The sequence below is a fragment of the Eurosta solidaginis genome, chromosome 1 (genome assembly GCF_040869045.1).
Source record: "Eurosta solidaginis isolate ZX-2024a chromosome 1, ASM4086904v1, whole genome shotgun sequence".
Classification (NCBI taxonomy): domain Eukaryota; kingdom Metazoa; phylum Arthropoda; class Insecta; order Diptera; family Tephritidae; genus Eurosta; species Eurosta solidaginis.
In genome coordinates, this window is record NC_090319.1 from 3,469,954 (window position 1) to 3,488,587 (window position 18,634).

Sequence of the window (18,634 nt, forward strand, 5' to 3'; positions counted from 1 at the left end):
TTCTCAAACAAAAATAGATTTATTATATGCAAACTCTGATATACTGTCTGGTGTAAATCTTGAAGACCACAGAATATCCGATCACGAAACTATTTCATTTGCTATAAAAGTAATTCAAACCCGTTACGAAGAGTCATTTCATCAACATCCTGGGAGAATTATTCGGCCGATAACTTGACGACTCTACTGAGGAATTGCGATCTCAGTTTAATAAGAAGCATGAATAACAACGACATGGTCAACTATATAAATACTTGTTTACTAGATTGTATGGGAGTACTAACGTTTGAAAAAAACAGTACGGTAAAGTTAAGAAATAAATGGTATGACCAAGAATTGACAGAATTGAATAAACTAAAATACCGGTTGCACTCACAAGCTAGAGCAACGGGTGACTATACTAAAAACTAATCAAATTTAAAAAGATTAAATACATGGAGAATAATATTGATATCAATTGTTCAGATAGCAAGCTAATGTGGAAGCATCTTAAGCATGCTGTAAACTTAACGGGGCTACAAGAAAAATCTTGACGGTGATCGTAAAAGGTGTGACATATGATACACCTATATCAAGCATGGTAAATTACCAGCCCACCTAAGTGAAAAACTTGCAAAATATATTTTACAAAAGCCTGAAATGTTTTAATGAACTACCTAATTATGTTAAAAATTGTGAAAACTTAAACACCTTCAAAAAAAGTTTATTAGAATATTGCAAAACCCTTCCAATAAGATAAAATATTTTGTATCTGTATTTCATGTTTCTGATCCTTGAGCGTACATGGCAATCCAAATAGACACAGAGGAACCTTATGCATCAGGTCAAATACATATATCGCTCGCAATCAAATTAGGAAAGAATTCCTGAAAATATCGTCCCAGACAAACAGTTGGAGTGTGCACGTGAATCACGTATATTCCTAAAACAATGATATATTATAATTAATTATATTTACATAAAAGCTGGTACAGGGAGGATTGGAAACACCTCCTTTCCAACCGTCCGATAAGAGTGGCTCATTCTGCTGAGCTGCTAGCTTTTGGGTTGACCGGAATCAAATGCATTCCGACAGCATAAATAATAAAACTGTGTAATCATACGTCTTGGAGTAGGGCAGGATTGAGAACACGTCCTTCCAACCTCCCAATGATATGACTCCAAGACTCGCCCGTTGGGACCACCAGTTCCCGTGCTGATCGGAATCTCATGCATTCCGACACCCCAAACGCTAGAAATCCTATTATTATTAAAATGTATTTATAATTGTAATAATCTAAGTTTTAGGCTTAAGACGCCGTAATAATAAATAAATAATAATAATGAGCTAGAGACATGAAACTTGAGCCGTAAGTCAGAACCCGGTGACAATGCAATATTTTATCAAAAAAATTCCGCTGGGTGGCGCATGGATCGAGATATTGAGAAAACTAGTTTTAAATTGGGAATCTTGCAATCGATGTTTAACTAACTTCCTGGATATCTAGAGACTTGAAACCTGAAATATAGTTTAAAACTCGGTGACAGTGCAATGTTTGATCAAAAAATTTGAGCTACGTAACTCACAAGTCGAACTATTTAGAAGATTAGGCCATACCTTCATGGCTAGCCTCCTTAGTGTTGCAGGCGTTGTAGAATTCCACCTCGTTGAAGGCCCAACTCAATGCACGTCCTTGCATACTTTTAGGCGTACGCGACTTTCACCACGATTCTTTTAGACTTTCAGGCGTATGCGAATCTCACCATGATTTTCAGCTGTGAAAATTAAGTAGCTGACAAACGAGATGGAATTCTCTTGTTATGATGCGAGGAGGAATTCTGTTGTTTTCGCCAGTGTTGCCAGCGAAAATTCCACTAATTCTCTTAAATCTTGCTATTTTGAACAAATAAAGATAAGAATTTTCACTTAGGAATTACTTAAATTACTACTCAAATTCGCAATTGCCTTTTTGTAGGCAGTACTAAAAAATTTAAAATAAAAAGATGATAAACAAATTTTAAGGACTACCTTTATATAAATGGACCAAAAAATAGAAGGCAATTTTTCCTTTAATACAGACATAGTCTTGTTGAATTTTGACTAAAAAACTTTAACAATAGCTCTTGTAAAAGAATTTTGGGATTTAAAATTATAAAGGTAGAGCGCGTGTTTAAATTTTAAATAATCAATTAGTTAATCCCAAGTACATGGTTTGCCTTAAATTGAAAGATTGCGCTCCACCTTTTGTAGTTTTAAATACCAAAATTCTTTTACAAGAGCTATTGTTAAAGTTTTTTAGTAAAAATTCAACAAGACTATGTCTGTATTAAAGGAAAAATTGCCTTCTATTTTTTGGTCCATTTATATAAAGGTAGTCCTTACAATTTTTTTATCATCTTTTTCTTAATTTTGAAAATTTAACATACAAAGGTATATAATGATTAGGAAGCGTTCACTTTCGAACTTCGAGAGCCAATACCTATTTTTGGAGTCAAACTTTAATAAAAGGAGGAATTAAGCGACAGTTACCCACCGACGTGTGCCGTACGTACGGACGTTTGTCGTACGAAACACGTTTGACCGAACCCTCAAGCCCGTAGGAATCAATGTGTGCGGCTGGTACATGTACATAACATATTTGTGTGTGTATTGTTTAAGCAAAGCACTGTTGCCATTGGCCAATTTGCACGCATGCTTATGCAAACATCAACTTTTGGAATTACAATTTTTCATTGTGCAAATGGCAGAAACAAATGCTGAATAAGAATTTCTAGTTCACTTATTTGTAACCTCCAATTTTATATAATAATTTTAGGATAATTCAACAAAATTTTAAATAATCATTAGGCCTTTTTGTATAATAACTGCAATTGGTCCAAACATAGCACACAAAATGTCTTGTGAGAGAGCGATCAGCTGACACGTTCTTACGGAAAAAATCAAAATTGTTTTGATTTCTACGTTCCGGGCTACGTACGTACAGCGTTCACAGATTGACGACGCCGTCGTCATTTTGACGATTTTCAACTAGAATGATGCTGGGACGATTTTGTAATGAAAAATGACGATTTAAGCCTGCCTTCTATGTAAGATTTCTTTTAAATATTTAAACACTACCGTGGCGGCCACCGTGGTGTGATGGTAGCGTGCTCCGCTTATCACACCGTATGCCCTGGGTTCAACTCCCGGGCAAGTAACATCAAAATTTTAGAAATAAGATTTTTCAATTAGAAGAAAATTTTTCTAAGCGGGGTCGCCCCTCGGCAGTGTCTGGCAAGCGCTCCGATTGTATTTCTGCCATGAAAAGCTCTCAGTGAAAACTCATCTGCCTTGCAGATGCCGTTCGGAGTCGGCATAAAACATGTAGGTCCCGTCCGGCCAATTTGTAGGGAAAAATCAAGAGGAGCACGACGCAAATTGGAAGAGAAGCTCGGCCTTAGATCTCTTCGGAGGTTATGGCGCCTTACATTTATTTTTTTTTATTTATTTAAACACCAAGAAATAACATACATATATTAAAAATTGAGATACTCGCTTTTTTACTTTTTATGCCATTTCCAAAACTAATAGCGTTTTCTTTTCTGAAATAAAGTGTTGCCTAAGTAAATGGTAAAGCCTTAATAGTGTTACTCCCACCCCAGAAAATTGTCAACATTTATAGTGCATACAAAGAACATTTCATCTCACCATATTCACTCATATCACAAATCACACAATGTGCATATGTGCATTACGCATGTAAACATTAAATCAGCTCTTTTTTATGGGCAATTCTTACGTCATTTTCATTTAGCTCTTGTTTTTTTCTTTCTTTCATTCGCTCAGTCAACTGTGACGTAGATGCGCAGAACGAAGCAATTTTGAACTCGTGAATGCGCTATCTGTGATGCGTGATCTGTGCACTCATATTAACGAAGTATATGTGGAACTCAAGAGCGAATTGAGAGTTTCACAGAGTTGCATTGGCACACCGCCATTTTATACAGGGCAAAGAGGATAAATACAATAAGAGCCGTCACTCGTTATTTTTTTGGCATTTACTCGTTGTATACTGAGAGGTAGTCGCTACTTTTTTTTTTTGGGCGAGATGTTTATAAATGTCTTCTATACATTTTCGTGGGGTATTTGTGTTTGTTTTTCGACTGTATTTAATTAATTTATTTAATTCTCTTTCCAAAAATCACAGTTGCACAAGGGGCCTACACGGCATGGATAAATGCGAGACAATTAAAAATGTCCCTCTCAGAAAACATTCGGCATCAATTTTTTAAATTTCCAGCGAGATACTCGCCACAAAATAACGAGTGACGGCTCTTATTATATTTATCCCCTTTGTACAGGGTAAAAGTGTAACGCTTTTGCGTTGCGACCAGGCAACAATTTTCAAAAAAGAACGAAATACCCCATAAAGGCGTTGCCTGTTTTTTAGAATAGAAGAACCCTTGCGCGGCGTACAAAAAGCGTAACACTATAGCCAGAAAAGAAATCGCTATGTCTTATTGACATTTGCGTTTATATTTTATACGCTTATTAGGACTGTGCAAGAATGAAATTTGATGTATATACGTACAAGCCCCGCAAGAAGACTTTGAGTCATTGTGAATGGTGACTAAGTGTGATATCTTATCTGTCAACTGCCTGACAGGAGACACAAGGCTCTGGTGGCCATGGGGTATAACGTATAGCAGAATCAGTTGCGATGAATTGTGGACACACATAGAATACATAGAATTAGTGTAGAGGGTGAAACAAAGACACATATTTCAGTTACATCTGAGTATAATGCGTATTGAAATTTAGTAGGACAAAATTTATGCGCAGCAATTTCAGAGGTGTATTTAAAGTTTGTCGCTTAGCAGTCCATATAAAGTTTACGCGTAAAGGGATATACGCGTGTTAAGAAACACGGCTATTATCAAACTTTCCTTAACTAAAATATTGCAAATATTTGCGTTGGTAAGTTGTTTTCTGAAATCGGAGTTCCTGGTAAGGCGTAAAAAATGGCGACAAAACTTCTAACCACCTATTGGCGGAAATACATAACCAACTGTATAAATCGGAAATTGAAATAATTAAAATAATCTGGGTACCCAAGTATTGGCATTACATTTAATGAAAAGGCCGATGAGGCGGCTAAAAAAGCTATTGATGTAGGGCAACTTAGGAATCCTAACTTGACCCCAAGTGAAGCACTGCTAAAAAATGATAGGGAAATTTGGGCAAATACGGTGGCAGAAATAAAAGATAAATGACCAAAAGTTGATATAGGGATTATAGATTTGATAGCGCAAAAGGAAAAAAAGCCATGGTTTTAAAACAAAAAAATCCCCTTCAATACATATGACACTAAATTACTGAACAGACTGATACTGGGATACACGTACGGCAAGACGTACTTACAAAAGTTTAGATCAAATATCTCAGACCACTGCCATGTCTGTAACGTGGTAGAAACACCACATCATTTGATCTTTGAATGCAGCAGATACAGCGATTTCAGAAAATTCACCATTTTTGAAAGATCTCTTTTTAACAAATAATCATACATTCTATGGAGAGCTAATTAACTTTCTCCATAATGCCAATCCTGCCAAGTCACATTAATCAAAAAAAAAAAAAAACCTAGGACAAAATATTTGCCTGTAAAGTTGAGAAAAAAAAGATAATCAAATGTATATTAAAAGGAAAATATAACAATATAATTGTTAACATGTACATGCATAGATACATATATGGATTGCCACCTTTCTTTACCTTACCTTACCTTTTACATTGTACACAAATGGTATTAATGCTATAGTTAAAAATAAAAATGTTTATACTGTTATAAACATACAAAAATAAGATTATAAAAAAAAGCATTGTCGTTAGTTTGTAATATTTTTATTTAAAATATGTACACAACTTATAGAAAGTAATACGATACAGTAGATTTGTATTAAACATGTAAACCTACCACCAATGATAGGGACCTGAAGAATGTATTTAAGCACATGACAGCACGCACAGCTGTCTTTTGATGTCTGCATTTTGACGAAGCACAAAAACGAATTTTAACAAATAAAATAATACAGATAATAACCTGGTTTGTAGAGTAAATAAAATAACTCTCCACCAAATCGAGCTGAATGTGCGGCAGCCTCATAGCACAAAAAAAAAAAATAATTAAATCAAAATGGATAAATTTGTGAAATTGAGCTATTGGAATTGCAGCCGAAAAAGATGCTACATCCATGTCAAACTCGCTGGCTATCTTTAGAGGCAGTAGTATACAGAGTATTAGAACTTTATGAGCCATTAAAAATATTTTTTAATTTCGCTGTTAATGTTGACAAAATAGTGTAGAAACCATTCTTGATAACTTGGATGATATTAATGAGATGTATCTCTCCTTCCTGAAGTATATCCTTCAAAATATTAATAAAGTTAATAAAATTTTGCAAAGTTCAAGCTTCAAGTACATAATACATAAAAGGACTTTAATTAAGTATATTGTATTTTAATAAAGTTAATAAAATTTTCCAAGGTGAGGGGCTTCAAATACATAATATGTATTCAGAAATAAAAAGGCTTTATTTAAATATATTGTATAATTTTGTAAAACCGGAATGTAAAAGATTATAAAAACATTTCAAATATATTGGAAAATTATCAGATTTATATAGGAGTTTTTGCGATGGATACGCTTATCGCCACTAACATTTCCGAGCAAGAAAAAAATCAAATTTAAACAAGATTGTATTATTTTTTATATTGAACTGTGTGATCAAATTAAAAAGCGTTTTGATTTTAAATATGTTGTTCTACAAAACCTAAGTCTCATGGATCCCAAAGAAGTTGCTGGAAAAAAAATAGATTCTTTGCATATGGTCTTGCACCATTTTTCGCAAACAATCGATACAGTTTTTAGAATTTAAGACATATTTTGAACACATTTCTAAGGTTCCTCCAGAAGTTTTTTGGAAAACTTTCAACTATCAAAAGAACTGACTCAACATACGCTTTTTCTAATTTATGTGCATTCGTTGCAGATCTAATGTGCTTGCCACACTCATCAGAGAATGTAGAGCGAGTTTTTTTAAAATAAATTCCAACAAAGCAAAAATCAGAAACCGTCTGGAAACTGATACATTAAAAGGAATGGGGAATATTTTGAATAAGGTGCCACGATTTTCCAACTTTTTTTTCGAGGGGTGGCGGGGGTCCTAAAAATCACAAAATTTTCATACGCAACTCTAGGAAACTCTTAGTTTATGAAATATAAGCTTTTTAATTTCCAAATTTAGTAAAATTTCAATTTAAGTCCTGCACTTAAAATTCGGGTCGCACATATCGATAGCGGTATCAAAAGACGCGTATTTGCGTCAAGATTCAGAATCCAAAAGCAGAAACTTCATTTTTTATTTCGTTTAAAAGTTATTCGCGGAAAACCCGTCGGTACTATTGTCGCTTTTTTCGTTGTTGCATTTAAACAAACGAAAACAAATGAAGGTGGTGAATAGTGTTGCCAGCTCCGCAACAATATCTTTTTATCTTGGTAGAACATTATAAGATGGCGACACGTCGACATAAATGCAAACAAACATACACTATCAATGTATTTTGTTTTGTAATTCTCTGAATTTGAAATTAATGTATTTAATTGGAACAAGTGCAGAATACATACATTTTTCAAAAAAAAAAAAAAATCGGACTTTATAGAGGTTTTTATGCTGATTCCAAAGGTAATTCTACGTAGAACACCTTTCTGCATAGGCGGCGTTCGGCCGCGCTTATAAAAAATAACCCTGGGCTACGCCATGCCAAGTCCGGATGTGTGTTATAAACGTGGCTACCGCCACGGTGATGTCCTTCTGCGTAGTACACCCTTCTGCGCAGCACCCCAAATATTCACCCCTATTCTGCATTTCGATTACGTTCCCGTTCTACGCTCCGCTTCAATCGAAGTTTGGTATTCTGCATTACGACGGAATCGTAAAGAGAAGAGGAAGAGCAAATGATTTTTCGAAATCAGCTGTTGGTACGGAATGTGTGAACATTGGAACAAAATAAATTAAAGAAAATTTGTAAAAAACACTGAAAAACGTTTATATTTTATTATCCACGCCATTTTGTACAAAAAAAAGCAATAGAATATACTGCCGCAGTGTTATATTTTTTTGAGTGAAGTGCTTTCATAATTGTAAGTGTGTTTTGTCGTTCTTTTGGCCAATTCCCTGCCGTGGCCACCAAGTATTGTTAAAACGGGTTCCTGCACGAATATAGTTGACATTTTCTGAATTTTAAGGATGCTAATTTAATTGCACTGGCCTAAAATACTTTATAAAGGTTTATTTATTCATTCCGCAAGGATTGTTTACGTTTTCGCTTCACCTTCCTTGTTGTTGTTGTTGTAGCGATTAGGTTACTCCCCGAAGGCTTTGGGGAGTGTTATCGATGTGATGGTCCTTTGTCGGATACAGATCCGATACGCTCCGGTAACACAGCACCATTAAGGTGCTGGCCCGACCATCTCGGGAACGATTTATATGGCCACATTAAACCTTCAGGCCATCCCTCCCTCCCCACCCCCAAGTTCCATGAGGAGCTTGGGGTCGCCAGAGCCTCGTCTGTTAGTGAAACGGGATTCGCCGCTCGAAGGTGAGGTTGACAATTGGGTTGGAGAAGCTATATATTGCGCTACACAACCCCTTGAATCCCGCTTCACCTTCCTCTACGCCGGCAGCTTGCTTTGGCATATAACTGCACCCAACGAACAGACACAAATTATAGCTGTCTATTATAATGGAATCAATAGCCGCGGTATTATTTATGGAGTTGGAAAGCAACGCATACGAAAATTGGCAGGCGAGAATGGAAAGGCAAATATTGCGAGATTTGTGTAATACATTTGAGATGAGTGACGAATTGTAAGAAATTGAACTTAAAATTGGTAAAGTTTAATGACTTATTTTCTTATTAAGTTCAAAAAAAACGTTCGACTTAACAAGGATGCTTTAAAGTATGTGTTAGATACTTTTGCGGGGCAAATACGTCCAAGGACTTCGACATCGACATGTTGTTTTTGACCTGGAAACATATAAAAAACAATCATCATCAAGCCTTCTACGTTTCTTAACAAGTTTTACTTACATTTTTGTTAAAATTCTGTTATAAATTAATAAAAAAATAAAAACAAAATATTTTTCCGCCAACAAATTTGCAACTTAGAAAAACGGAACTACGATCGAAATGCAGAATACAAAAAATCGAACGATTCGAAGTTGGATCGAAAGAGATTGGAACACAGAATACCAAAATTGCCAAATCGAAAAAATTCCAATCCAAGTCGAAATGCAGAATAGGGCTGAATATTAGACTACAAATTATTAGGTGTTTTACAAAAACAAAATACATTGATAGTGTGTTTGTTTGCATTTATGTCGAGGTGCCACCACCTACAAAGGCCTGAAATGTTTTAATGAACTACCTAATCATGTTAAAAATTGTGAAAACTTAAACACCTTCAAAAAAAGTTTATTAGAATATTGCAAAACCCTTCCAATAAGATAAAATATTTTGTATCTGTATTTCATGTTACTGATCCTTGAGCGTACATGGCAATGCAAATAGATACAGAGGAACCTTATGCATCAGGTCAAAAACATATATCGCTCGCAATCAAATTGGGAAAGAATTCCGGAAAATATCGTCTCAGAAAAACAGTTGGAGTGTGCACGTGAATCACGTATATTCCTAAAACAATGATTTATTATAGTTGGTTGTGTGTACATAAAAACTGGTACAGGGAGGATTGGAAACGCGTCATTTCCAACCGTCCGATAATAGTGGCTCGTTCTGCTGAGCTCCTAGCTTTTGGGTTGACCGGAATCAAATGCATTCCGACAGCATAAATAATAAAACTGTGTAATCATACGTCTTGGAGTAGGGCAGGATTGAGAACACGTCCTTCCAACCTCCCAATGAGATGACTCCAAGACTCGCCCGTTGGGACCACTAGTTCCCGTGCTGATCGGAATCTCATGCATTCCGACACCCCAAACGCTAGAAATCCTATTATTATTAAAATATATTTATAATTTGTAATAATCTAAGTTTTAGGCTTAAAACGCCGTAATAATAAATAAATAATAATAATAATAATATAATGTTCTACCAAGATAAAAAGATATTGCTGCGGAGCTGGCAACACTAATCACCACCTTCATTTGTTTTCGTTTGTTTAATTGCAACAACGAAAAAAGCGACAATAGTACCGACGGGTTTTCCGCGAATAACTTTTAAACGAGATAAAAAATGTAGTTTCTGCTTTCGGATTCTGAATCTTGCCGCAAATACGCGTCTTTTTATACCGCTATCGACATGTGCGACCCGAATTTTAAGTGCAGGACTTAAGTTGAAATTTTACTAAATTTGGAAATTAAAAAGCTTATATTTCATAAACTAAGAGTTTCCTAGAGTTGCGGATGATAATTTTGTAATTTTTAGGACAAATCAACAAAAGTTTGAAAATCGTGGCACCTTATATAAAATCCAACCCATATATGCTTAAAAAAAAGAACACGAAAATGTATAACTAAGATACTAAAATGATTTGAGCTCAAAGAAAAAAGAAAAAAAAAACAATTGTTAAAATACCTGAAAACAAGTACCTTTTGTATGTAATACAAAATTTATCTTTTAAGTCATTTTTGTTATTCACAAAATAAAACGAAATTAATTAAAAACGATTTTATATGTTGCATGTGGCAACAAGAAATAACCATCAAAGACAATTTTCAGAAAAGCGCTTTTAAAGTTAATATTGTTGAATGAAATCCGCCGATCTCATTTTGGTTTTCGGCGAATACTATCGCACGTCCCCTGGTAATAACACAACTTCGTCCTAACTCAACTTTGTTATTGGTTGTTGTCATAGATATGACGATTTTTGTCGATTTTTTGGGCGGCGTCTGACGACTTGGAAAAAAAATATATGGTAACGCTGCGTACGTACGTGCGTTGACCGTCGGTGTTTCCGTTTACATTGGACACTCAGATAGGTCGAGTCAGCTGAAACGTTTTTGGTACGTACGTTCGTAACTGCCGCTTTAGTTCTTGCTTATAGCTCCCATAGTGTACCTATACAAGTGTGTTCACTAAGCGATAAACGTCAAAACTACAAACAGCCTCGCTCACCTGATGGAAATCTCAGGTCTAGAGTCGCATTTTTGGTCTCAACGACAACATTTTTGACTACCAATCGTATCGACTTTTTCAATTTTTCAATCATTCGGCGCATTCGGTAATGGTATCCATTTTGATTTCGCTGTCATTCCGAATCCAGCGAGTGCCTGTCAGAATGCTTGACAGATAAGTCAACACACTTGTACTTGTACACTATGATAGCTCCTCTGCAAAACGGCTGGTTTGGTTTAATGCCGAGTCAAGTGCTGTTGGTATTCTTATTTTAGCTGTCCCTATTTTCCAACTATGTTTAGCCAAAATTTCCGAATTTTTTCTATTAAGCCCGTATGGTATGTACAAGGATAATGTTTCAAAGTGATCAATTAAGTAACTGCTAGTTTTCAACTCACCTTTCGACGTCATATTGCTTTGTTGTTCGGCCAGCGATGCTCCAGCAATTACTCGATTAATACACCAATCGATAGAACACATACGGGTACGGGTTCTTGTAGTTTTCCTTTCAACAGCATTTTTCTATCAACAACACAGTACCTCATTCACATTCCACACTTTGCAGATTCACAATTATATCACTCTGTTGCTCACATAGACACATATATATATATATACGCATGTAGGTTTGTGAATATTGACTTAGCGTAAGACTTTGAGGCAGCTACTAGCAACTAGAAAGCATTTTCAGTGTCTCATTCTTAATACTTCTCAAATACGTTCGATCACTACAAGTTATCTATATGTATGTATATAGGTATGTACGTTCTATGTAGATCATAAATAAGTAACTTAAATATACAATGTTCACGCACAGCACGCGCATTCGTACAACTGCACAATTCCATTATTACAATTGCACTTCAATTCATCCAGTGTGATCTGTTTTTTATTTTATTTTATGTAGTTCTTATTGTATGTCTACAATGATGACTCGTTTTCACCCCATCCTCTTTTTATTGTCGTCGCAGCACTTTTTTGGCTGCCTTAATGTTCGGAACCAATGCTTTGACTTCACTGCAGTCGTCAAGGAATGGATGTCGGAGCAATTCGTCAGCTGTTGCACGTTTATCGACCTCAACTTGCAAACAACAATCGAGAAAATCTTGCAGACTTGCGCTAAGTTTATCCCAACTCTTTATATCGGGCCGGCCGTTAGCAGCAATCAAATATAATGCTCGTAGAGGAGTTTCATACAGATATGGTGGTTGTCCTTCGATCATTTCTATTGCCATAATACCTATTGACCAGATATCTACCTTCTTTCCATATTTCTTACGTGTTACAACCTCTGGTGCCATCCAGTATGGTGTGCCGACCATTGTTTGGCGTTTTTCATCTCCCTCAATATTTGCACAGAAACCAAAATCGGTAACTTTTACGGAGCCATCCATGCCTAATAGCACATTATCAGACTTAATGTCACGATGTATGATACCTTTGGAATGTAGAAAACTTATTGCATACAATACTTCCCGACAAACGCATGCAATCTGACGTTCTTTCATGACAGTCTCAGTTACGACATCGGTTAATGGTCCACCATCCATATATTCCATAATTACCCATAGATGATCTTCGGGTTCGAGTAAATATGCATCCAGGAAATTTACCAAATTTTTATGATTAAAATCTTTTAATACACGTATCTCAGTGAGTATGAGATCCTTAGACGACTGATTTTTTAGGTCGATTGTTTTAACCGCAACTTGTGCTTCCGTTTGCAGATCAGCTGCAATGAAAACAATGCCCGATGCTCCCTTACCTACTTCTTGTGTAGTGTGATAACGTTCACGAGGGTCTTCCATATTACAAATGGCGCGCAGCTCATCGTAAATTTCGGCATCTGTTTTTTGAGCGCGTTTATCTTTTGAACGACGTAGGATAGACTCGTCAGCGGGTTCAGTATCACCATCTACTGGTGCAACCGCTTTGAGGATTATTGTGTCGGTGTTGATCTTACTTACAGGTTTTTCTTCAGTAGTTGGTATTGCCGTGAGATCGGACACTCCACGCGAGAGCTGTTGCGTAACAGCTCGTGGTTTGGGTTTTAGAACGGGCTTCGGTGGTAAAGTTTGAAGCTTTTTAGCGGGTAATGGTGGGCGTTCGTCAGCAGTGAATGATGATATTGGTTTAAGTGTTTCACGTTGCGCTAATAAATTTGATTCTAGTTCTTTTATTACCTGATTTAAGCCAGTCATACGTATAGCTTGTTGATTGTCATTAAAGCTGCTGCTATTGCTGTTACCACTAGAAGAGGCACCACTCTCACCTGTCGAACTGCTACCACCATAAATCTCATCATCGTCAGACTTATCGGGATCATGTGATTTATGCTTATTTTTATAATTTACATAGTTATCGATCTCTTTAGATTCTTCGTGTATCGCCTCTTCAGTTATGAAAGGCTTGAAAACATCGTTGTCTTTCTTCTTAATCGAATAATTATAATATTTAACGGCATGATAGGCGGCATCGGGATTTTTATCTTGCTCATCGCGGGTAATCTGTGCATTCATAAGCCTAGTCCAAGACGCAGGCAATCCCTCTAAGTGTCCTGTCTCTTCATTACGCGAAACATGATAGTGTCGCTGGAAGTTCGTTGGATTACCGATTTCGGATATGGGTTCCTTTTTCCGAAACCAACCCTTCAAACTTGTGAAACTGGTCATATTATCGGTAAGTATGTGGTTAATTTCAAATTTATGATTCAAAAAGCTTATAATAGACAAATATGTGTATTTAAAACTACCCCACCATATGATTGAAAGGTTGATTTATTTTAATCACTCTTTCTAGGAGTTATCAATATATACACCTATGTGTATATGTATGTTTGTAAGCTGTTTTCTACCCTTTCTTGCTTATGCTTCGTTTCGGAATATTTGTGTTGACGCTGTTGCTTATTGAAATGTGTGAGTCATACAAGTTTTTGATTCTGCTCTCGTCACCGGTCGCAGGTTAGTCGAACTGCAATGACAATCTTACGACTTTATATATTGGTACGCCCTCGTATGAGATTGCAATGCACTACACATTGCATTTATGTGCTCTATCTTGTGCCTTGTACCTTCTAAGAAGTGGTGGTTTGTGGCAATTTTGACAGAAATCTTTTAGTCTAATCGTTTAGCTGAATGTTCCTTTGTTTTTCGTCAAAATTCTCGCGACTATTGTTTTCCAATTTTAATATTTATTTATTTTATTATTTATAATATCTATGCACATTCCGCACGTCTTTAATTTCCTCGGTGCTTCAATTAATCACAATTTACGTTTCAACTGTGTCACTCTAGACTAGTTTCTTCTCCATTCTCATGATTTTCACACGCACTCGTTAATTTTCCTTATCTACACATATTTCGGTTGCCTTCATTTCACTTTTCGTTGCATTACCTGCATAAAACTTTTTAATCGCTTGCTTTGTTAATATCGCTAAATAATTTTATTTGTTAACCATTCCGTCATTTGCATTTAATTTTAATCATTTGTAATGGCATTGCATTGTTCCCTATTTCTCCGGCAACTTTGTCTACACTTTGGGCACATTTGTCTTTACACAAAGGAGTGGCACTTCGCCTTCCACACTCTATTCTTTTACAACACACACGCCTTGGAATGTTTTTTATTACATCTTCCTTTTTTCTTCCTGGGACTTTGGACCTTTATTGATGAAATTTTATATTCACCTTTTACTGTTATTTTTTTTAAAGACTGAAAAGAGAAGTTTAGATATTTTCTCGGCCGTTTTCGAAACTCCGCTGTCACTTTGCTCCACTACATTTTTTTCTTTGAATGGCGATGAGCTTCTGAAAACATCAGAGATGTGATTTTTAAGTAGCAGAGCTGCAAATATTTTATTTATTGGAAAAAAATAGACTTTTAGCTGAATAAACTTCGACATGTTCTGTATACAGCATACTTATAAAAAAATTAAATACCATATTTAAAATAAATTAAATTTAAATTCTTTGAATATACATTTTCAATTTTTGACTCCTCCGCAGTTTTTCAGACTCGCAACCCTGGTTTTATTTATAGGCTTTCTCCTTTTTACACATGACGATATAGTACAATAATACTTTTATGGCGTTCTAACAGGTAATCGTCGGTAAAGCATTTCCAGGAGTGCTACCATATCTAAAAAATAAAATGAAACCGTTCAAAATCTTATATCGTATTACCTAAAACAAATTTTCACCACTTTTGCCTACAGCACAGCATTGCTAGTTTTGCAGCTACTTGATTGGCTTGCAAACACATGTAGATACATGTAAATGGTAGCTCCCAAGGCGAATTCATTACAGGTGGTGTTATCCCATCAGCTGATTGCTTCTTCTTGATAATTTTCCATACAAAGGCTAGTACAACCAAATGTCAGTTAATCGAAATCTATGAAAATTTTCTTTTGACTTGACATTCATCTGTACGGCGAATTGATTGAATTCGCTTTGCCACCACCTGTATAGATTCGCCTTGGGTAGCTCCATACAGGGACTTATGTCAAGTTTTCAACAATATTTTTAAAAGTCAATAATGCCCGGTTTTTCAGTGCGAATCAAGGCGAATTCAATGCCAGGTGGTGTTATCCCAACAGCTGATTGCTTGTTCTTGATTATTTTCCAAATCAGTTAATCGAAATCCAAGGCGAATTCATTACAGGTGGTGTTATCCCATCTGCTGATTGTTTCTTCTTGATAATTTTCCATACAAAACCTTGTATGGATTCGCTTTGGTGCGAATTTAAACCCCAGTTAAAGCTGACTAGAGTTTAACCTTGCCAATTTGTTCAATTAAATTTTTCTACTCATCTCAACTTAAGAGGCTGAAGTAGCAGGGTTAAAGGGCAAATTAATGGTGACTTATAACCAGAGCTGTAAAAAGATTGAATCAATTGAGTGTGCATTCTCTCAGCATTCTTTTAAAAATTTGTGATTTTTTGGTTGCATATTATAAATCTCCATTCCTGAATGGCTTAAAATACTTTAACTCAAAGCTAAAGTGTGTGTGTGTTATTGAATGGTAAAATATAATTCAATATAGAGTGTGAATGTAGGAACCATTCCTAATCTTTAATGAATGTAAACTTGAAATTAATGCACACTTTATTTCCATTCAGTACTAAATTTTCCACAAGGTTATTTTTTTGTATACTTTCATTGCCATCAGAAATGTTAAATCAATTTAGGAGTTGGGTGGAAAGAAGGCGCAAAATTGGTCAATAGCAAAAATAGCCCCTTCTAATTATTCAAGTAGTTTAATATTTAAGAATTCATTCAAGGAAGAAGCATTTACTGGTATATTGCGACGGTACCATTTCGAAAACAAACAAACAAGTAGTTAATTATAAACCAGGAAAGTCTTAAATCATCGTCATGATGTCCGAACATAAGACATACAAGAAATAGTAAGTACTTCATAGCAGATTTTGTATACTTCGTAATTGGGTTGAATTTTTTCAATTAATCGTGTGAGACCAAAAAATGTTAGGCTCTTGTGGGTTGATTGGTTTCCCTTTTAGGTAAATCTTGCAGATAACTCGCTTACATAAAACCATAGGGCTCTTGATTATATAAAGTATTCAAAAGACATGAAGATATAGTCAAATTTGGCTGAAACTTTGCAGAGACAATCTATTGCTTTCTTGCTATATGTAAAAATGTTACTACTTATTTTGCTATTGTTGTAAAATGGATTTTGTTAATGAACACATTGTGCATTGACCAAATAGAGTGTGGATATTTTTTGTCGATAATATAACAAAACCAGATACTTGAGTTTAAGTCATTTAAATACATCAAAGTGCACAGGTCCATCGGCGATTTCGTTGGAGCTTCCTAATTCCGAGAATTTCGATAAACATATGTCTATTTCCATGGCATCGTCCTACGGTGATTCAGGCTTTTTCTATTCACCTGATTCACCTTCCCTGTTTTCCTTCACCTATGCCACAAAAATAATGTTCCATTGGGAGAAACTCTTCAGAGGTTATTGACTGGCTCCATCTACAATTTTTTTTAAGCTGATATTTTAACAGTGTTTGACGGAATATAAATATAGGACCGGAGTGGTTGAGAATAGTCTCTCCTATTTGCACGGCATTGATAAAAGATTGAAATTGTTTTGGTTGAATTCTATCTTCCTTGAGCAGATTTGTATTCAAAGTTAATTTCCTTGCTATCAAAAAAGCTACTATTACTTATAGAGCCTACTTTAAATGGCTGTAATTACAAACTATTGTGTTTAGATGAACATTTTTCTTAGAAAATAGGATATTGCTATTGCACTTTGCAAACTCACAAACCAGTATAGATACAATATTTGACTATATACCGCTAGGAAAAATATATGGAGGAACTTAAGAGCTTTTATAATGTATTACCTTTTCTTAAATTGTTTAATCACGAATTGAGGACGTGTAACTGTAGGCTAGGACTTTTTAATGCATGCCTTTTATATGGCACATTGGCAACACTCATTTAGAACGATGACAATTTTCGGAACAGAGATGTTGAAATATTTGTAATTTGCCTTTTTTATAATTAAATTTTTAGGAAAATTTCAATATGAATACTTTTCCAGTTAACTTCTTCGTACTTTATTGTCATTTAAATATGGAAAAAACTGATCATCACGGACAATAATTAAATTTAGGTGTTGATATTTTGAAGTGGCTTTAATTAAATGCAACACGTGATATTTGCGCGGGTTTTGTGCATGTACGACATTTTTCATAATTGATTGGTACTAGAAACGTGGGTGCACACCATGGTTCAATTATGTACAGGTTGGCTCATCTCATCAGCTGATTTTATTTATGTCATTGCATGGTCGAAGGGATTGTCAAAAGGAGATGCCAAACTCAAAATGAAACCAACACATTGGCAACATTTTACTTACACATACAAAAACTGCTAAGTTTTATGTTTCCATTCCATACCATTCGCACCAACACCAATACACAGATTTTGACAATTTGAACAGACATATTTTGTTGCTTTACAGATGAGCCAACCTGTATATAGTTGAACCATGGTGCACACTCAGCAAAGGCTGTATTCATTTGAATGCTTATTCTGTTTGAAAAATGTTTATGTTTCATTCATTTACTTCATTCTTTCTTCGAATGAGTTAAGGAGTGCGTTCTTTTTTTTTCCACTACTGAATGAAGAATGGGTTGACTTTTAAGCCACATTCCTTAGCAAGGAATGAATGAATGAAGAGAAAGCATTCTTAAATTTAAAATTTCAAATGATTGCAAACACAAAAAATGATCATGACGAACAGCAATTATGAGAATGAAACTTTCGCCATAAGCCTCAAGGCAATCCAAAATTATCTCGAAATATTTCTCAAATAATACCGAAAAGAAAAATAATACCCCTCTCATTATGGTCCACCCGTGTTGAAACAGAAAGTTTCCTTGGACTCCCGTTAGAGGATATTGATGACAATTTGTGATCGGTCGCACATATTGGA

The 18,634-nt window shown here is 35.4% G+C and overlaps 1 protein-coding gene across 2 annotated transcripts in view; it reads right to left on the bottom strand.

Moving 5' to 3' along the window:
- Pak3 (p21 (RAC1) activated kinase 3) overlaps nt 1-15,295 on the bottom strand; it is a 62,844-nt gene extending 47,549 nt beyond the window's left edge. Inside the window, exons 1-2 of one of the 2 annotated variants that reach the window (XM_067777475.1) lie at nt 15,097-15,111; nt 11,557-14,964 (exon numbers count right to left, since the gene is read on the bottom strand). In XM_067777475.1, coding sequence (XP_067633576.1) covers nt 12,115-13,830 — 1,716 coding nt within the window. In that variant the 5' untranslated portion in view covers nt 13,831-14,964; nt 15,097-15,111 and the 3' untranslated portion in view covers nt 11,557-12,114. Of the gene's footprint in view, nt 1-11,556 lie in introns of both variants that reach the window. The other variant, XM_067777469.1, reaches the window with a different exon arrangement.
- Between the last annotated feature and the right edge of the window lie 3,339 nt (nt 15,296-18,634).